The sequence below is a fragment of the Atractosteus spatula genome, chromosome 16 (genome assembly GCF_055471065.1).
Source record: "Atractosteus spatula isolate fAtrSpa1 chromosome 16, fAtrSpa1.hap1, whole genome shotgun sequence".
Classification (NCBI taxonomy): domain Eukaryota; kingdom Metazoa; phylum Chordata; class Actinopteri; order Semionotiformes; family Lepisosteidae; genus Atractosteus; species Atractosteus spatula.
In genome coordinates, this window is record NC_142721.1 from 670,367 (window position 1) to 691,604 (window position 21,238).

A 21,238-nucleotide genomic window follows, 5' to 3' on the forward strand; every position below is an offset into this window, starting at 1 on the left:
GCTTTATGTGTTGATTAGCACTAGTGTTTTGAATCTTGCTCTGTTGGCATGGAGTTTGCACATTCTCCATTTTCTTCTTGGGTTTTCCCCATGTAGAAGCAGTGCCTCACCTGGGATTTAAACTAAAAAAATTCCATCAACAAAATCAGAGCCCATTATCATCACACCAAATGAAATTGTAATGGAGTTTTAAACAAAGGTTCGGGATTTCGCAGCAGCTCCCAGGCTCATCCATGACGAGAGGAGGAATCCAGACGCCCTGTCCTTACAGATGGAGGAGATAGGCTGTCACTCTCCTCAACCAGGTCCTCCAGTCAAGTTCATTCATTTACCCTGGTCTTGATTAGGGCTTTGACCAAACTATTGAAATATAGCAATTCAATATAAAAATACTTTTTTGACTCTCTGTATTATTGTTAAAAAAATAATATTTGCGAAAATGGGTGGACAGTACAGGAATGTCATACAAAGATGGATTAAAGAGGCTGTATCACAAATTAAATTTGAATAGATTTCATATAATTTACAGGGGAAACTTAATGAGTATAGGAATGTTTGGGGCCCATTAGATACATACTTGAATGGCACTTGATGTTAAGAATATTAGTAGGAAGTTTTTGAATTATTTTTTTGTGAATGTAAGTTTTTTTTGTTATTGTCTAATAAGAACAAAAATGAGAGAGTGACAAAACAAATTATTAAAAAAATAAAAATAAAGAAGTCCTCCAAAGTTGGGGGGGTGGAGGCATTAAAAAGTCATCTGCAATGATCTGTTTCCTTTCATGATTGTCTGGTACCTTCAGCAGAAGCTCCTGAACTTTGTCAGCATAAGAAGTGTAAACTACACAGCTGCTGGGTGTTTTAATACATTTTGTACACCACTGCATCAGTTTCTGAGCTCCAGAAGCTTACACACAGTACAACACGTGAGACGTCAAACTGAACTCCATAAGATATTGAAATCAAACATCCATTCCTATCATATTTCAACATATTTTAACATTTTAATTACCATAATAATATGATTAGATTTAGATTTTCTTTATTTCTTTATGTACAGCTTTTTAGCTACAATCAAATGTCCAACATGATAGACAGTTGTTTATAGTGTGGTGTTTTTGTAAAGATTAATCATGCTCTTTTCTAAATGTTACCTCTTAACCCTTATTCTCAAGGTATTTGTAAATTATTGATCACATCAGAACAGCTGGTCTCATTTGTGTTAAATCCCCTTGAAACCCCTAAAACCGCTCAATATAAAGTAGACTGTCTATAAGGAAGAATGGGGGTTGCTTAGGAAATAACTGGCACTCTCTGTCAGATGGTTGTACATCAACCTTTATTATCCCCATTGAAATAGTTCCTTACCTGCGTCTCAACTGTTAAGAGTTGTTTTTCCTGCTCCTTATGACCTCCAACAATTTTCAGAAGGGACTGCACCCTATAATTAAAAAAATGCAGCTGATTCAGGGTGTCAACCTGAAGCCCTGAAGGCCTGTTCTTCCGTGATCCCATGGCAGCGTTGGTGAGAGTACGGGTTTAGGCCTGGTATCCTCTCTCGATAACTAAAAAGCTGTTTCTTTCATTCTTTGAAGGGGACTTGTGCTGGGGCAATTTTATCATTTGTCAGGGAGTCTGCCTTCAGTTTTAGAGTGCTAACTTTTAATTTGAATGATTAAAGGTAACCTAAAGAGTCAATTAAAATTCTGCAGCCTCTGCCCTCCAGCAATGGAGACACGTCTGAAGACACACTTACTTGGACGTTGTGGTTCTCAGCCTCTCCTCGCTGCTCTCCCTCTTTCGTTTCTCCAGCTTGGCCAGGTAATTTTCCTTTTGCACCGTCTCCCAAGTCATTAGCTTCTGATCCAAAGCTTCTGGTAATTCCCTTTCTGCAGGGAGGCAAAGAGGGATCAATATCCCATCCCACATCCCTGGGATTCTGCGCCTGGTGCAGATTCTGGATTCCCAGTGCAGTATTTAGCAGAATAAAAATACTGTGATTCCCCGAATTGTAATTGATAATCCTTTCATTTACTGTATACAGTGCATCATTCTACAATCAAAGGGTCCCAAAGTGCTTTATACATAGAACAGGACCCACTTGAGGTCCCTCTTACTGCACAGCCGAATGGGCAGAGACATAAGAAATCGCATCTCCAACAGAATTTAATACTGATTTCCTTGAAATATCCAAATCATATGTTTGAATAAGTGTTTTTAAGACTACAGTGCCTGATTTTGCTCAGTGTACAGCAGTAACAGCACGCAGAGAGTCTGGGACAGACCTAGGGGATCCGTCTTGGACTCGGACTTCTTGAACATGCTGAAGACGACCTGGGAGATGTGGCTGATGATGATGAAGGGGGGAGCCAGGGCAGGCCTGCTGCTGTACTCCACGATCAGGTTGAAGCGCTGAAACTTCCAGAAGATGTCCGTGTGCTCCTGCACCACCTGGAAGGTGTAGCTACGGCAGGAAATGTCTTTATTTGCCAAGCATGTCAGAACACTTACCTCAGGGCAGGGAGACGACATTAACCATCTGATATTAACCATAGGAATTTTATTATAACCCACTTCACCCACAACCGTAGTTTTATAGGATCAGGAAGTTGTTGCAGAGGTTTTCCCTGTAAATGCCACTGAATATTGGCCGGAAAATCTGATTTCTGCATGCTAGATAAGGACTGAGATTTCACCAGGAAGGAAGTGTCTGAATACTGAGGTAGTGGTTCTGAAGGATGCTGTTCAGAGCATCTTGTTGCATACAGTACCTTGCACATTTGCACCCTCAGAAGTTTAGGAATGGCCTTCATCCCTTTGATCTTTTCTAATTGGCTTTCGCATAAGGCCAAAAAGCCAATTGTTTTGTGGGAAAGCACTTTCCTTTCTTGTAGAAGACATATTTTGAAATATTGTTTTGTTTCTTTGAGTTCTGTAACTCAAAATCTCCTTTACAAAATCTGAATCATTTAAAAGAATGATACTAAAATAAAACTCAAAACATTTTTGGTGAAAACTTTTGTATATATGCAAGAGATAGCACTTTAACGGTATGAAGGAGTGCTAACAGACTGATTGCAAGCACAAGAGTTTCTGAATTTATTAGATATAAACAATTAAACAGTTGATGCTGTCAGAGTTTTCTCAAAAAGCTTAAAATAGAACCCATTTGGTCTCAGCTTTCATTTCATGAGTAAGATGTAAGATTTTAAATTAATACAAAGACAAAAACAGACTGTTTCTAAATAAAATCTTGCAAAAATTCTAAATGGTGAGAAACAACAGTTCATGCTTCTTGTCATCTTTTTTGCAAAAACTATTAAATGTTTTTCCCACAGTGAGATTTTATAACTGTGAACATAATTATTGTTTAATAGTTTGTATAGTGTACTAAAATATATTAAAAAATGAAAACAGTTACTAAATATTTATATATAGAAATAAATAAATAGAAATATACACTTCTGACTGAGCTGGAATTGTAAATATTTGCTGTTCATACTGTATATATGAGAAATACAAAGTCTCACTACCAACAAATCAGTTTTGTCAAATAACACAAAACTACCTATCTTTAACCGTTTAATGAAAGTTAGGTTGTCGACCATAGGTGTGAATAAAGCACTAAAGCTCAATCCTTACCTGAACATAGCGATCAGCAGGTTCAGAAGCAGCACATTGGTGACCAAAAGGAAGATGACCAGCAGGAGGATGACCAGCCAGTTGGCATACAGATTTGGACAAGGGGGCAGTGTTTCCTCCATGATCTCAAACAGGTCTGTGGTGCAATTGAGCTCAGGCATTTTAGCCGCTATGGTAAAACAGGATTAAAAAATACATTATTAATGCTTTACCAATTAGACCTTCTGCTTACGTAGTTGCCTGTCAAAGATGGGAAGCAGAAAATTAAACACTCTTTAAGGAAAGCTGAGAAAAATGAAAGACATTGCTGATCAATTTCAAACCCCACCACCATCACTGGTTGGATCAACAGAAAAATCTAAAGTTAGGCAACTATTTTAAGGAAGGAAAAATGAAAAATGAACACAAACAAGTGAAGTGACTGGTCAGCAAGTGATGATGATACCAAGGAAGTATTGTTGACATTGCTGGAGTGGTTTATGTTTGTTAGCATTGAGTAAATGTATCATTAAATGACGCTGAAGGCAAAAACTAAGAAAAACTAAACAACTGGGAGAAGCAGAGTGGATGTGCTGCTCGTGTTGCCTTGATGGGTTTTTAAAGAACACTCCATTACTGAGCCATAACCAGTTCTTGATTGACTCAAGCAACAGGATGTCCTAAAGGCCAGCAGGACGGTCGTTTCAGAAATTGCAACCAGATAAAACAACAGCAATTACAAGAGAGCACAACAGTGTCTAAAGAGAGGGGATTCGAATGCTTTCCAAAGACTATGAAATTAATTAAAAACACCAATGAACTTGGAGCATTTTCCCAAGTAACTTTTAACTTTTTGAGCTCTTTTAAACATACAGAAAAAAGAGACAATTTCAGAAAGCTCTTGATAACTGCCTTGCTCACCAAGTATGATGGCAACAGAACTCCTCCACTAGGGGATCATACAGAATTTCATAATCCCTTTCAGGTTATCAATGGACAGAAGCTACAGCGCCAGAAAAAGAGGCTTTGCCATCATTCCCCTGGACACCTTAGCAATTCTGCAAAATATATTGTCAGAACTGGAGTTTGAGTTTGAGGCAGTTGAAATCAAATTCAGGTGTAGGTGTAGGTGTAGGTAGATAGATACTTTATTGATCCCGTGAGGGAAATTTCAGCTGAAATTGTAGGTGAATTTTTCCAAAGTTGCTGGAGGTATAAGAGATCACTTTATTGGCCATATACAATTTCTAGTTCTAGGAATTTGTCTTTTCACATACCCCAACTTGCTCTCCATGAGACACACAGACAGGGAGAGAAGCTAGGCGTCAGAGCGCAGGGTCAGCCATTTATATGGTGCCCCTGGAGCAGTTGGGATTAAGGGCCTTGTTCAGGGCCCCAAAGGAGTAGGATTCCTCTGCCGGCTGTGGGATACAAACCGGCAACCTTCCAGCCACAGGTACAGATCCTGAGCCACAGAACCACTGCACCGCCGCAGAGTACATAGAGCATAGTACTCTTTTGTCCTCTGATTTTTTCCGGCCAAGGTTTTCTGTGTTGAGTGTGACAACATCCCCTGAACTCACAGTCTAAGACACCACACACCTCCTCCATGGACTGAGCTTTGAGATACAGAATCGTCCGTCTTACCGTCGATCTCCTCCAAGGGGATCTGGCCGAATATGTGGAGGTAGGGCCTATAGAGGACCCTCCTGAAGATCCAGTCCACTCTGTTCTCGTTGGGATGAAGAAGGGCCTGGGTGGCAACCCCATAGGCCAGGAGCCACACACTCAGGAAGAACAGAAAAAAGAAGACATCCTTCATCTGCCAAAACACAAGGACACTTCGCTCATGAGTCTGGCCATGATACCAGCCCACAACATATTCCACAGCAGTGCTTTCCTCTTCGGGAGGCTCTGATGGTGCAACCAGCCAGTGGCTAGTTAATTCATCCATTTTCTTCCCATTCAGGTTTGTGAGGGTGACAGGGCCTATCCCAGCAAGCAATGGGCACAAGGCAGGATACACCCTGGACAGGACGCCAGTCCATCACAGGGCAGCAACACACACGCACTCACACCAGGGCCAGTTTTGCCGGAAGCCAATTAACCTGCCAGTATGCTTTAGGACTGTGGGAGGAAACCAGAGCAACTGGAGAAAACTATCACATACAATCTCCACTGACGGACCCCAGATCTGGAATTGAACCCAGGGCCCCAGCGCTGCGAGGCAGCAGTGCTGACCACTGCTCCATCATGGGGCCCAAGATGCAACCAGCCAGTGAGCTTGGCTTTTTAAACCTGCATTTTTTACAAAGCATTTGTCACTGTGGGAATTATCCATTTTATACTGCCAGTCTCCTGTTGTTTTTGATGTAATTGCTGGGAGCCGGGAATAAAAGACTCTGGGATGTTTGTGGCTCTGCAGCCTGGGTGTGGGAAACAGTGTCCAGCAGGTCTGCCTGACGAGGTTCCCAGTATAGGGAATGTTATGGCACCAGGGCTCCCTAGGTATTCCTCAAACCTGGCATTCTGATCGCTCACCATCCTCTCCACAATGATGATCTTTGGACCGAGCTGCTTGTGGATGGCGAAGATGTGGATGAGACGCAGAGTAAACACCATGAAGTCCAAGGCTAAGACCGTGCGTCCAGCCTCATACATCGACGTCAGCATCCTGTGGGAGCAGAGATCAGTGTAAGAACACTGGCAAACCTCTATCACAACACTGGGTCACAGAAACAACTCTAGCAGCAGATGCAAAACTACACAACTACACAAGAGAAGAGACACCTCCCAGTCAGTCAGCACAGCTCTGAGCTGGAGAATAGACACCTCCCAGTCAGTCAGCACAGCTCTGAGCTGGAGAAGAGACACCTCCCAGTCAGTCAGCACAGCTCTGAGCTGGTAGAGAGACACCTCCCAGTCAGTCAGCACAGCTCTGAGCAGGTAGAGAGACACCTCCCAGTCAGCCAGCACAGCTCTGAGCTGGAGAAGACACCTTCCAGTCAGTCAGCACAGCTCTGAGCTGGAGAAGAGACACCTCCCAGTCAATCAGCACAGCTCTGAGCTGGAGAAGAGACACCTCCCAGTCAATCAGCACAGCTCTGAGCAGCTATAGGGACATCTCTCTGTCAGTCAGCTCAGCTCTGAGCTGGTGTAGGTTCTGTTGGAATATAACCAAGAAAAACCTTCAACGTTGAGTCATTTCAAGCTCTGGGTCTACGGAAAGACACAGAAGATTACAACTGTTACACAGTAATTCGCTGTAACAAGAAATAAAGCTGTTTTAATGAGCTGACCTGCAGGACACCCCAAACACAAAGAGAAGAATAGCCACCATGTCACACTTGTTCCAGTTGTCCTCCACATACAGCTTGAACTTCTTCACGATGCTGGTGTCTTCATCAGTGAAGAAGCTCTGAGGGCAAAGTTCAACACATGTTCATTTCTTTCTTGGCAAACGAGTGAGTGCTATTTGTTTAATACATTAGCTGTTTCCTGGTCGGTTTCTTACTGTTATTGTGCTGTTGTAACTCTAAAAAAAGACTTGCATCATTCATTTTGGATCTCACTGCAATATCCCTTTCTCTTGTTCTCTTGGCCTTTATTACCTTTTTATATATAAGCCTTTTGACTTCTGCTTTCAATCTATTGTACGTTTTCTTTACTTGGAAGCTGTTCTTTATTAATCACTTTAACGTTCTTTATTTCTCATATTTTCTTTTTCAAGGCTCCTGCAAAAAAATCTTACAATGTATCTCTAGCAGTCAGGTGGTTTATTATTTCTATAGGCGGACAGGACTGGGGCAAGGGCACGCCGCCCAGCTCCTGGGGGTGCTGACCTGCCGCAGCTCCTCCAGCACCAGGGTGAAGACCCAGAAGTACAGGGTGATCTCGGCGATGGAGGGGCCGTCGGGAGGAGGGGGTCTGAAGTCCACCAGGAGCACGTAGGTGAAGAGGAAGAGGAAGGCGAAGTACATGATGACGTTGCCCAGGAACACGGTCACGGGAGCGCTCCAGAACCGCTGCCACCTCCTGAACAGGAACGTGCTCCAGACATTGTGGTTCTGTGGGCTCTGGCTTTCGACCTTCCTGCTCTCTCTGGGAAATGTGTATAAACACACAGATCTCAGCACAGGCAGTGGCAGAGCAGGACGTCTCCTCAGACTGCTGCACATGCATTAGCAATCAGCACTTAGCAGCAAGCAACATGGTTTCCTCCCGTTTGAGGCTACACTGATGTGGCCCTTCAAGAAGCAGAAGCTATCTCTTACAGTACACTGCAGCATCGGGTCTAGCTCCAGGATTCACACATTGACACAAAACTGTACACTGCATTCATACCAAAAATACACAGCTAATGCAGACAGAATACCATATTCCTCAGTTCCTTCAGACAGTCACCAAGCTCAGTGTGCTGTAACCACCACACTCAAGCCAATCAAAACTTGCTCCTCAGTTTCGGCATTTGAAATTCAATTCCTTTTCGCTGAGCATCGAGTTCAATTTCCTAAATGTTATAAAAATACAAATCTGTGTTATTTGAAGAATTATGAGACATTTGAGGTGGGATTTTTCAAAGAAAACTTAATGCTGGATGGAAATGCTACTTCTGTTCTGGTTTGTGTTTTCCTTTTGCGAATGTCAACAGACTTGGAAAAATGGGACCTAGAGGTGTTTGAATCTAGTTGGCGGGAATCTAGGTTTGTGTGGAGGAAGCAGTTTGAACCTTTTAACACTCGTGAGCCCAGTGAGTCCAACTGCCCCTCATGATTTAGAAGCACAGATTTCTCAAAGTCCTGTCTTCTATCCTGCTGGAACAGCTGCTCCCTGACACACACACACACATACACACACACACACACACACACACACACATACACACACACACACACACCCTGTAAAACCAGCTCATCACATACACGTTCTCCTCCTCCGTGAGCAACAGGGCCTTTTCTGTGTCCAGGCTGTCCAGCTCCGCAAACTCTTCTCCTCCTCGGCTGCCATGCTGCTCGTCCTCACTGCTGGACACAGGGACAGCAGACCCCGTCAGGCCTCCTGCAGGGCCATGCTGAGGCACAGACTAGACCTTCAGAGTTCATTCTGCGAGCTTCTGACAGACAGCTAATGCTTATTGTCAGTACTTTTATATATAGGTCTCACAAGAAACATCTTTCGGAGGGATGATGTGTCTTATGAGCAAGCGTTCACTATGAATTTTGTAAACTGTAAAAGTATTGCACACATGTAAAGTCAAAGTTGTGCTGCCTAATACTGAGTAAAATATAGTGTGTGGATGTATTATTTCTACCTGAATTTTATAAAGTTTGTCCATATTAGTGGAGGGAAAAAGAAAGACACCACTAGTTTTGAGATCGCTGTATCTGCTGTCATGGATCCCCACCAGATTTTTGTCAGCAGTGCCTGGAAGAAAAATGAAATAGACTTCAAAACCCACATGCTGACTCTGTACTTCTAACAGAAAGGTCAGATGGAGGGTCCAGTACAATTATTGTCCTGCAGAGGTCACTGTCACCACTGTCACCACACTTTCCTCCCTTTGCACTGAACACATATTGGCTCTACAGGAGTCACTACATTAGTACTGTAATAGTATATGATCTAAGAAATAAAAACTGAGATGCCAATTCTTCAGCATTCATTCAATGAATGCTCTGAAAAACTGAAAGAAACACCAACTTTGCTGTAGAATCTTCAAGTTTTCCTTCCCCTCTGTCAGGTCGTGAGGTGTAAACAGCCACTTTCTGCATGTCAGGCCCTGCAGAAAGGCAAGGCTGTCCAGGCCTGATACACCTGCATTATCTCTGTTACATTATTATCTAGACAGCCTTAGTCTAGATATGCATTAGGATTGAGCAAACACCTTATCCCAAGGCACCTTACATTCAGAACAAGCACAAGCTGCCGCACTAAGCACGGGGATATCTAAATCCAGGGAATGTGCACTTGGGTCCGGAGAAGGCGCTGGCAGGTGACTGGAGATGATGTAGACCTGTGGAGGCACCACAGGAGGCGCGAGAGACGGGAACGAGCAGCAGAGGAGGGAGAAGGGTTATAAGGAGTGTAAGGAGAGAGGAGGGAATGGAGATGATAGGGAGAGTACACTCATGAAGAGAGCAGTAGGTACATTCAGTATCACTAATTCTTACTAATTCTTGTTTAGTTGATGCTTTTATCCAAAGCGACTTACATTTGCACCTATACATCTGGGGATTTTACTGGAGCAATTCATGTGAAGTACTGCATCAGCAACAGCCGTGTCTCAGCTGGGATTCGAACTCACAGCCTTCCTGTTACCTTATCCACAGCTCTAATTCTAATATCCTCATCAGTTTCATTATTGCAGAGTTTGGTATGTCTGTCATTAGGTCTGACCTGTTTCTGATTATGATGCTTTTATTAATGTCAGAGGCAGTACAAATGATAATACGAGGCACATGATAAACTGTCTAGCGCACACTGCCAGTGTCACCCTGATGGGGGCAGCACTGTTCTGGGGGATGGTGAAGTGGGTCCCCTCCAGTGTGTTACTATCTTTGGGATTCTTCTGGTTGAAAAGCACTACAGAAATACAAGGAAATCTGATGGGAATTATTATTACTGTCTCTGGTATCTTAGCTGCTCGGTTGTGCCAGACTCTTCCTACCTGAACTCCATCGTGGGCAAAGAAGCTCTTGGCATCGGCCTCTGTGGCCAGGTTGAGGCAGGTGGCTTTGCTCCAGAACTTCGTCTTCCTCACCAGAAGAGCGTAGGCCCTGTCCTCGCTGTTCGAGTAGCACTCGCTGAACAGGTCTGCAAGCACAGTGCAGTGCAGAAGGCCGCTTAGGATGTTTTAACTGCAGCAGCAGCGGAACACGTGCAGGATTTCTGAACCACTGTTTCAGTCTACTTCCAGTCCCAAACAGTTTAAGAAAATCTCCAGCACAGGCTCTTTGCAAGCTGCTTGTCTTCATTGATTAGTATTTGCTTCATTGATTAGCACATACTTATTACTATGTCAGAGCTCTATAAGCATTATGTATGTCTTTATATGTCTTTCAATAGACTTAAAGCTTAGGTTCAAGCTTTTTAAAACCAATGATAAAGTGCTGCTGAGCGAGTCATTTGCAGGTGTTAAACAATTGCTAGTAATTACCAAAGTGAGAACTATGAAGAAAGTAGGCTTGCACCAGGGCTAAATGGCAGTGTCTTGTGACTAAGGTTAAATGCACTCACCCAGGGCGAACTGCTCATATTTTGCCTCTTTCATGCTCCGCGCAGACTCGGCCTCAGACTCCAAGTGAGCCATTTCCTTCAGGATTTTACAGCCGGCCAGCGCGGCAGCCACTGCCTCCGGCCCCTGTGCACCGGGAACACAGACAGCAGGTTAAGGGAAACAGCCCAGCCAGCTCAAAGACATAAGCAAGTGGCTCAGCTGGGCTCAGTTCAGGGTCACATGAAAAAGACGCGACATCCTAAATTCCTTATTGAAGCTTGAATCTCTCTGCGCTGGCATGCAGTAAAACAATATACAGTTATGTTAGCTAATTGGAGTGCTTTCTGTGATAGAGCTTGATCTCATCCTTTATCTCATGTTTCTAGACATCTTTAGCTTTCTGCACAGAGTGCAGGCTGAGTACCGAGTGTTTTGACTAGTGTTTAATATACACAGTCTAATATTGCTGCTTTCTGTAGTGTAATTTCCTTCTTGTGGCCCATTGCCAGTGGATTGTCTCCTAGAGCAGGCTTAAACAAAAAAGAAATCTAGGAAGCTGCTACAGTGCATCAAACGTCTCACACATTAGAAGATCGTTATGCCTTGTTCGAGTGACTTACCATGGCCCAGAAAAAGTTTGCCATCTCCTGTCTGTTCTGAAGTACAGCCCACAGAAACAGATCTCTCCAGGGGTTCTCACATTTTTGGCTCATATCCGGTAAACACTTGTTTCCATGAGATGTCCGCGTCTTTCCAGACTTTTCCTAAAAAAAACACAACACATCCATTAAGTCCCATATGTACCAGCTTCATCAAGACTAACACTTGGCATCACTGTATCAATCTTGCTCTTGAAATGTGGTGTAGCTATGGTTTTACCATAGTTGTGCTGTAATTTCCTATGGTTTCAGAATGCCTTTACTGTGCTTTACTACACTAGACCTTAAGAAAGCACCTTGAGATACTTTAATAAATGTTTACCACAGTGCACAATGGTACCTCCATACTCCAGTGCAGCAGCAGCAGCAGCATGGTAAAGACACTGTCGTCTATGTGTGATGGCAATGCATTATCCATCCATCCACTCAGTTTCTATCTCTTTATTCAACACAGGGGAGCCAGAGTGTATCCCAGCAAGCAATGGGCACAAGTCAGGATACTCCCTGGATGGGACACAAGTAAACACACACGCACACCAGGGCCGCAGAAGAGATACCTACTGTCGGAGTTCTCTTCGTGCTGTCCTGGTAGAAGCCTTTGCAGGAGTCGTGCAGGAAGTCCTTGAGGACTTTGGAGACCTCGTGGAGCGTGAAGCGTGTCTTCTTCGGGGCGGACTCGTGGTGGCTGCCAGGGTTGCGGGCTGCCAGGATGAGCTGCTTCTCCTCGTGCTTCTTCAGGAGCAGCTCGTGCAGGAGGCTCTTCTCCGAAACGGAGCAGTACAGGTCCTGGAGCTTCCCATAGGTCATGAACTCGTTCATGTTTATCCCATTGTCAACGAAGAGCTTCACAAAGTCTGGCTTGTTGTTGACCAGAGCGTCCATCATGACCTCTTCAAGGTCACATGCCTGGCAAGACATTGCCGAAGGGCTGGGTGTAACAAATCTTATCCAAGTGTCTTAGCTCATTAACTAAATGATCCCGCTCAAGTAGCCTGGATCTGAGGAGGGGATCAGTGCTCAAGACGGATCAGACACACACTTTTAAAGATTTTAATCTTTTTTTTTGAAGGCTCATAAGTCCTGCTGGAATTCTAATCTCTCTGAGACCGCGGCTATGCCACACTGATGGAAGAATTAATTATTAATTTATTTGGCTGACATTTTATCAAAAGCAACTTACTTTTGTACCCATTTATACAGCTGGGTTTACTTTGGTCATTCAGGTAAAGAAACATGCTCAAAGGTACGACAGCAGTATCTCAACTGAGATTTGAGCCCACAACCTTCCAGTTTCAAGTCCAGAACTCTAACTTCTCTCCCAACATCTTCACTTCATAGGAGAAATGGCACCATAATACCTAAGGTGGTGGTTCTGATTTCTGCTAAGTCAACCTCTGCCATGCTTGTTAGGAAGTTACTGATCCAAAATCTCTAAACTTAACACCATATACAAATTCTCAGTGTTTCTAGCTCCAGCTGTAGCTCAAGCTGAAATCTTAAATTCCAATGGCTTCTATTCTAAATGCCTAAGTATGTACTCATGAGTGAAGCTGTGTGCTCTTCCAGCTGTGGCTGACACTGTCTTTATGTTTTAATTCAAGTACAAACACTCCTTTGAGGAAATTTTGCATCTCAAAAAAGATACCTTTGAAATTCGTTCTGATAATTTCAATATAAAGCTATCAATCAAAATGTCCCAAAGAACATTTTCAACTTTTTCTTTATTTGGATGAAATTGGATCTGAAAATTGCTATAGAAACATATTGCAGTTCTTCCAATGAGGGACAAAGACCCCTGGGAGAGCTGTAACAACCTGGAGCTATCCCACAAGCACACACACAGACACAGGATCAGTTTACTGAAACTAATTAACCTAACCACCAAGTCTCTAGATGGTGGGAGGAAACTACAGTGGACACAGACAGTACAAGCAAACTGCACATGGAGGGCCCTCCTGCTGGGAATCGAAACCTAAGAGGCAGAAGGACTAACAACATTGATCTTGCCTCTGTTTCAGCAAATACACTACAATTAAAAAGTAAAAGTAAGTGAAATTCATTTCCAAATGTCTGATGAACTTGATGCCTGTTAATTTTGAGTAAGCTTTCAGTGTTCAATCACAAGACCACCATGAAAACCCACTGTGTCGGCAGTGCCAACACCTGCACAGTCCTCACCCTCCACTCCACATCTCCGTTGAAGATCTCGCTCTTGGCTATGTCCACTTTGTTCCAGGCGACGGCCAGTTTCAGCTCGTCGAGATAATCCTGAGCTTCCTGGCTTTGGCTCTTGCAAGCTGAAGGAATAAGATCCTATTCTCAGCATTTCACATTACAGAAGAAAAATACAGCTGTACCGAAATATTAATGAATGAATGAATATCAGCAAGAATGGTTGGTAATTAAAGCTGCAACACTTTCACACTGATTCCATTAGATGGGCTCAAGATTGTCTTCTGTCCTTTTCGTTCTGTAGATTCTTGCCTCCTGAATTGTGCTTCCTGTTGGTGTTTTTCTTATCTACCAGCCCCTGCTTGCCTGTAAACTCTCGAGGCTGTCCGAATGAGACATTAGCCAGGTCTGCTGTTCCTTTCACAGTGTTTTACAGTCTAGAAATGCAACATTTTATAAACATGCCTTATTTATTCACTATGAATAAAATAGTTTGAAAAAAAGCCATTAAACATCAGTGATATTGAAATCAGAGCTGTCTTGTATGATCATTTCCAATAGTAATTGAAGTGTTCATTGCACATTTGTATGAACATAACTTAGGTTTCAGGGATTTAAATCATTTTCCTTGTCTGCACAGCTCTCTGTAGTTTTGTCTTTACAGTAAAAGGTACTCCAGATAAACAAAGTAAAGCAATGCATCAATAAATGGCACATACTGCAAATGGCTTTTACGCTGAGATTTCTTCTGTGAGTCATTGCTATTGTGCAGAAAGAAATGGCAGCAGATCTTACCCTTGACCAGGGCTCGGAGAATGACAGTGTCCAGCTCTTCAGATCCTTCCTGCTCTGGGTCATGAACTGTCAAGAGGTGTCTGTGCTCTAAGATTTTTTGAATCTGTTAAAATGGAAAAGAAGCTCAGTTTTCTCACTGTGCTTTAAAACAGTACTGATCTCTTTCACAAATCTCCAAGAGTGAAATAACACCCATCTTTCCAATCACTTCAACAGCTGCAGATGAGCCGGTGAGGTGTGTGAAATTCTTATCGACACACAGGGAGCTTGTGATACTTACAAGTTTGGTCCATTTTGAAATGTTTGCCCACTCAAACTCTGTGTGAAAAGTCTCCACCAGCTGCTCCTGTACAGAGTCGGGGTCACAGGGGCCATTCATGAGGGTAACCAGGATATCAGCGATACCCCCTGATCCAGCCAAGATCAACCATGGTGTGGAGTTGATCATCCCTCTGTACATCCTCTAGGGTGAAGAAAAGGTACCAACAGCACAGCAGGTGAACGGGACACTAGAGACCACCCAAGTAAGATACACAGGAGAACTGTTATAAAGCAGGTATACCAATACCAGAGTGTTCTGCTGCAGCTTACATCACTCTAGAGTAACATCACTAACAACACTCTGTTGGGCAGCTTATGTTTTTCAGGGGGAAAAAAATAAAACACAACAAAAATAAAAAAGAAGTAGATAGAAAAAATGATTTTCTATTACAAAACACCTAGCAATCTGGAAAGGAAAGGCACTGTTTTAAAGAGTTCTCACCTTCAGTATCTTGGGTTCTCCATGAACCAATAAACAGAGAACAGGTATCTCAATGCTGCCGGTTCCTGGAAGAAGGTCAAGGAGAGGGGCTGTAATTCTCATCTCAGCCACCAGCAGAGGCACACCGGGTCCCGAGAGAAGTGGAGAAAAACACAAGCCCTGCTGGGCGTAACAGACCCCATCTGTATTACACCTTCACTGGCACAACTCTGCCAGTTCTGCAGAATGGCTCACATGGTGGGCTAGAGCAGCTGTCATGTCATATCAGAAGGTGCTTTCAGATGGTTCCTTCTAAAGGTGCTGTATAAAATAAAGTTCATTATTACAAGTTTTTGCGCCAGTATGAACGGTGTTGTAGAATCTGACCGGACTTGGGTTCAATCCTGACCCTGGCCTGAGTGCACTGTAAATAGCAAACACCTGTGATATTGTGTGCCATGTGTGGAAATACAATATCTTATATCTTCTAAACAGCCATTCATGGCAATAACAGAGTGTGACTGGACTGTTACTCAGACTCTAAAACTTCCTGCAAAAGTTGTATTCATTCAGAGCACCATAGAAGATACATCTTGTGCATGTCTTCTTTGATGTTCTCTGAAAACGGCACCAAATAAATCTTATTTTAAACCTTCACTGTGCCGTCTTGCATCTGTACAGTGTTCAGCTGGTGAGTGCGGATTGGTATCAAAGCAATGGTGGTGGTTTTGCCTCTGTTACACAGTATATACATGTGCAGCTAATACAATTGACCACTGAATAAAACAAGACTTAGCTGACCAGTTGAATTACACACTAACGTGTCCTGAAAGGCTTTTAGAATTTAATTTTTATACCAAGTCAAAATGTGACAATGTTAATGAGAATCAAGCACCCTCCTGTCATCACGGTTTGTGGTGGAAATGAACAGAGTACCAAATAAGATTTCTGAATGCCTGTCGAAAGTGTTCTCCAGTATCAAAACTGTCATGACAAAGACAAGGCTCTTTTTAGTTTCAGCATCAGTGTTAGCCTATCTACTGTATAAAGGACATATTTCAATTAATAATCTGTGATGTAGTGTTTGGGTGTATTCAACATGGATTTGGAGTTACTGTAATGTTTTCTGGCATTCCCATCTGTATTAGGTTCAAAACCTGTTGAACAACCCTTGCACATGATGTAATGACGAGAAATGTGCACTGTGAAACTAAAAGTGAGCTGTACACCTACCCCCATACCCAGTGCGCTGCTCAGATATGTGTTTCAGTAGCTTGATCCTCATCTCTGTGGTTCCTCCTGGGTGCTCTTCATCCTCATCCACCAGTACAAAATGGGAGTGGTTGCAGTCCAGAGAGTAGACTGAGCCATGTGGAAGGTCTTCTGACTGATACAAGGCAGGCTTGTCTGGCTGTGAAGAGCAGAAAACATGAAATGAGGACACAAGGATAGAGCATTTACCTCTCCTCTGTTAGCATTCTTATGTTCTTACCAAAGACAGGTGTTCAGGTTGGATTGGGGGCAAACTGTTACATGCTATAAATGGGGTAAAACGTTTGACTTAAAACCCAAATTAATGTATATATATATTACTAATATTTTAGTTTCCTTGTCTATGTTCCCATTTTGTTCGAGAACTGTATCTGTATTTTCATTGGCATGCGTCTTAGCATGTTGGTTACTACAATTCCATCTTGTGAAGTCCAGACACTTGGGATTAATACACCACTTCCTCAGTGTGCATCTGCACAAAGTGCTGTCAGAGGAGAGCAGGAAGTCTGCAGTAATCCAGGCTCTGTGAACAGTGAAGAGATACTCAAAGACAGACTCATTTTCATCCCTGCAAACAATTTCATTCTTGAGCTTCCAAAAGTGGAAATAGAACACAACAAAAATGGAAAGTATCATAAATGAGGAAGCTGGGTAATAATGACATTTGATTTTTAAATGACTACCAACCAAATTGGTCAAAGTACAATTCGTTTTTAGCTTTTGCACAGGATGCTACTGACTCTTTGTTTATGTGTGCATTATGTCAGGTTGTAAGAGTCCCAGGATCTCTGCTCCGACAGTCTGCTTTCTCTCCAAACGCTTACTGCAAACACACAGAAGAAAGCTGACCTTGGCAGTGAGCAGAACTTCCTTATTGTGGATCATCTTCCAAGGAGCTATTCCGATGGCCACCACCTTCACCTTGGAGGACGTGCTGGCCAAGGAGTGGTCTCTCACTGCCTTCCCCAGGTGCTTTGTGATGCCAAACCTCAGCCCACTGGTGAGGATCCAGGCACCTGCGCAGTCGGAAGGGTCGAGGTGTTACTGCTGACTAACAGCCAGCGGCGTGGTGAGGAATTAAGGGACCCATGTGCGTTACAGGCTGGTTTACTGTAATAGTGGAATACAAAAGAGGAAGAAGCAAGTGCGGAGAGGAGACCTGACGGAAACACCGAGGCCTCCCAGCAGTGGAGAGCAGCAGACGGACGCAGCCGGAGCCCTGCTGGTGAGGGACTGGAGACTGACGAGGAGCTGAACCCGACTGCAAGCAGCAGGACGGGGAGCAGGACAGAGCTCTCAGGTCGGAGAGCAGCTCAATAACTGAGCCCCGCGCGGTGCAGTGCTAATCAGAGCTAACGAGCAGCAGGTGGCTGAGACAGCCTGCCCAGTCTGGGGGCTGAGCTCCTCCTGCGAATCTGAGGAGGTCTCTGAGGAGACTGAGGCTGAGGACTCGAACCCATACTAGGTCCCCTGACTTACTGTCCTTTAGACTTTAAACTTACTGTAGAACGTAATGCAGTTTGCAAACAAGAGGAGGCCATTAGCGCTTCTAACTTGCTTGGATTTTATGAGCTAATTGATCCCAGGATCTCATCCCGTTGTTACTTGAAAGAAGCTGGGTTGTTGGCTTCAACAACATGCCTGGCTTGTTCCAGTCTCCCACAACCCTGGGAGTAAAGAAGGGATTTCAGTTCCTAACCCATGCCCCCCGACAAGGAAACGTCATTTCCACCTGTGTGCACTGGTTTGTGTTTCACTGTTGACTTGTCAGTGCCTGCATACTTGAATCAGAGCTCCTCCAAGTCTTTCCAGTTTAAGACTTAACCAAAGTGGCTTCAATCGCAGGGGTTAGGATTCTGTGTAGGTAACTGAAAGGCTGTGGGTTCAAATCCCAGGAGAGGCACTGCTGTTGTTCTCCTGAGCGAGCTACTTCACCTGGACTGCTCCAGTAAATTTTTGTACTGAGACTGCAGCCTCTCAGGGTGGCTCTGCACGTATGTCAGCTCCTCGAGAAGGTGCTTCCAGAAATCTGGAGCATTTTCAGTTCCTGTCGCTGTGACACTACTTGGACACCCTCTTGGCACATAACTACATACTGAAGTGAATAGCTCATCCAGTGCGGCCAGGATGCGAACCCATCATGAGACGGCTGGTTGGAGTCAGTGTGTAAACAGTATAGGCAGGGGAAATGTACGCTGTTCAGGATAAAAGCGTCAGCCACACATGTAGATGCAGCAGTAAGCGCAGCCTTTGCTGACCTGTGCTCTGGGCGGCCTTCACCAGCCCTTTCCTCACTGTGTCCCTCAGCCACGGCCTCATCTGGAAGAGCTCGTCTCCCCCCACCAGGGACACCACCAGGTGGGGGGCCATCAGGCACCACTCCTCCGTCAGCAGCTCGTAGATGGCGGCCGGGTCAGTGGTGCAGTGCACCCTGATGAACTGCAGCAGCGAGACAGCACAGGCAAAGCATGGCATTAGCCCCCGAAATCACACCATCTCCTGGGGACACTCAGAGACTCACCTCTCCAGGGAGAGAAGGTCGAAACACAATCAGGTGCTGAAGGGGGGCAAAAAGATTTGAAGAAAGCCAAAACAAAAGAGGATCTTCAAGGCAAGGACAACAATGGAATGTAAGAAGGTTATTTCATGTACATGGTCTTACGAGGGAATGTTCAGGACTCACATGCACTGATTGGACCCTGTCAGCTGTAATAACAGGGATCCCTGGCGCCCAGATGATACACAGTTTAGAAACCTCTCCGCATGGGAAGACCTCAGCCTCTCAGGGTGACTCCTCATGAAGGAGCATTTTCAGTTCCTGCTGCACACTTTCTTAGGACATAACTAAATAATGAAGTGAGGTGAATAGCTCATCCAGTGCAGTCAGGATGTATACTGTCATGAGGAGACATCATCTAGCTTATTAGATCTCCCCAGATCCCTGCACTGCACTAACACTGGAAATAGCTTAGAAAAATACTGATATTTCTTTCTTAACCTTGCATGTAAGAATCTGTAATAGACATAACACTATACATATGCCGATTCAGAATGAATCTACCTCAAAAGTTAGAAGCTGTACGCAGATATAATATCACTCTGCTATAGTCAGCAGCCTTGACAGACAGAGAACAACTTCCTTCAAAGCATCAACCACAAACCAGAGCAGATACAAACACTGAGTAACCAGCCGCTGGGCCTGGGCTGCTTTTCAGGCGTGTGCAATTTGAATAAAGCTGGAGTCGGGGTACAGGCACTCCCTTCAAGGTTTGATTATTAATGAGGTGGACTTACCTTGCCTCGTTTCTTACTCGTTCCGATGAACTCTATTTCTCCACCACAGCTGTCGATCTCACTGTCCCTGACTTGCTCTGCCTTAAAGTCGTTGGATTGTGTTTCCCTGCTCGAAGTGTCCATTGCCAGGCATCCTTTCTGTTCGTTAAGTACGCAGAAACAGCGACATGCTGTCTCAGGGCTGCAGGGATAAGAAAACACACCAAAAGAAAGTCTTACTAGCCTGTTGCGATATTTAACCATTACCCATTCATACATTTAGTGTTCCTTCACAGCAGAGACATGGTACTGTCTTAGCTAACAATCTCTGATACACGAGTTGTTGCTTTCAGCTGGTGTCTTGAAAGTCCATATGGAGTGAAGGGTCGCCTGTGTCCACGGCTCCTAACCCTTGTCCTGGAGGCCACACACACCTGCAGCTTTCTGTGGCAGCTGAGCTCTCAGTTATACAAAGCAACAGAACCCAAAGACTAAATAATAGTTTTAAAGTGAGCTGTTCAGCTGTTTTCAGCTCTTAAACATGCTGAACTTTGCCTTAAACATAATATAAAATCCCAAACTTCTGAGGAGAAATAAAGATTTGCAAATGTTCCATTGATGCAACTTGTTAGTTCAGTTCAGGCTTCGATTAGGTAACTAAGCTCAGCTGAAATGAAAACCAGGAGCTGTGCTGTCCTCCAGCACCTGGACTGGGATCCCTCCGAATGTCATTGTCAACCTGGACTAAAACCCCCATCAGTTCATTTCCTGACGACCCCAGCTGACAACTAAGAAAAATGCCATGGGCGTTTGAGTGATTGAAACTGGCTTGTGTGACACATATAGTGTACTCTCATATATAGTCTGCTCATTTGACTGGGTGATTCCTAATAATTTGGCTGGTGAGTGTAGAAACTAAGCTACATGGCCAACAGAAAAAATGTTAAACAATACAGTGAATCTTTGAATTTCTAAAAACAATACTATAATTCACAAGAAAAATGCATCTACTGGCACAAATTCTTACACAGGCTTCCACTAGCAACCATTTTACCTTCTGATTGTCTCATTTTTCTAGGTTTCCTGTAAATAGTTAAAATTGTTTTGTTTCTCCCAAGCGAATACCCGTCACCATTTGTATCTTCTCGCCAGTGTTTTGCTGACCTCTTGTGGTCTTTTCTGGTATTGCGGAAATACCAAAAAATACACTGAGGCGCTTCCAAATAGCAGCACGTTATTAGCAGATAATAAGTCTAGCCAGCAAAATTCAAGAGACCGTTCCACGTCATGATTACAACTCTTATTGTATTTTCACCTGCTCCTAGAGTAGGTGCTGAGTAAGTGCTGCTTATAAGCCTACACTTGCGCACACTCTCTCTTTTGATGATGATGTTATCCGGTCAGTCGGATCCGACTCTCGGCGATTCTATAGGCCATCTCTCGCCAGCTTTCCGGTCTTGAACCCTTTCAGCTGTTCTATACCTAAGC

The 21,238-nt window shown here is 43.8% G+C and overlaps 1 protein-coding gene across 1 annotated transcript in view; it reads right to left on the minus strand.

The window, feature by feature from the left end:
* The window catches only part of trpm5 (transient receptor potential cation channel, subfamily M, member 5), a 31,223-nt gene that overhangs the window by 1,013 nt on the left and 8,972 nt on the right, over positions 1 to 21,238 (minus strand). The window contains exons 3-24 of the mRNA XM_088934933.1: positions 19,772 to 19,952; positions 18,736 to 18,916; positions 17,327 to 17,493; positions 16,439 to 16,616; positions 15,227 to 15,291; positions 14,744 to 14,926; positions 14,464 to 14,566; positions 13,675 to 13,793; positions 12,058 to 12,402; positions 11,458 to 11,601; positions 10,858 to 10,981; positions 10,289 to 10,434; positions 8,933 to 9,045; positions 8,544 to 8,645; positions 7,464 to 7,722; positions 6,921 to 7,039; positions 6,163 to 6,295; positions 5,269 to 5,443; positions 3,643 to 3,811; positions 2,286 to 2,464; positions 1,757 to 1,889; positions 1,369 to 1,441 (exon numbers count right to left, since the gene is read on the minus strand). Of these exons, the coding sequence (XP_088791059.1) occupies positions 1,369 to 1,441; positions 1,757 to 1,889; positions 2,286 to 2,464; positions 3,643 to 3,811; positions 5,269 to 5,443; positions 6,163 to 6,295; positions 6,921 to 7,039; positions 7,464 to 7,722; positions 8,544 to 8,645; positions 8,933 to 9,045; positions 10,289 to 10,434; positions 10,858 to 10,981; positions 11,458 to 11,601; positions 12,058 to 12,402; positions 13,675 to 13,793; positions 14,464 to 14,566; positions 14,744 to 14,926; positions 15,227 to 15,291; positions 16,439 to 16,616; positions 17,327 to 17,493; positions 18,736 to 18,916; positions 19,772 to 19,952 (3,391 nt within the window). The remainder of the gene's footprint in view (positions 1 to 1,368; positions 1,442 to 1,756; positions 1,890 to 2,285; positions 2,465 to 3,642; positions 3,812 to 5,268; positions 5,444 to 6,162; positions 6,296 to 6,920; positions 7,040 to 7,463; positions 7,723 to 8,543; positions 8,646 to 8,932; positions 9,046 to 10,288; positions 10,435 to 10,857; positions 10,982 to 11,457; positions 11,602 to 12,057; positions 12,403 to 13,674; positions 13,794 to 14,463; positions 14,567 to 14,743; positions 14,927 to 15,226; positions 15,292 to 16,438; positions 16,617 to 17,326; positions 17,494 to 18,735; positions 18,917 to 19,771; positions 19,953 to 21,238) is intronic.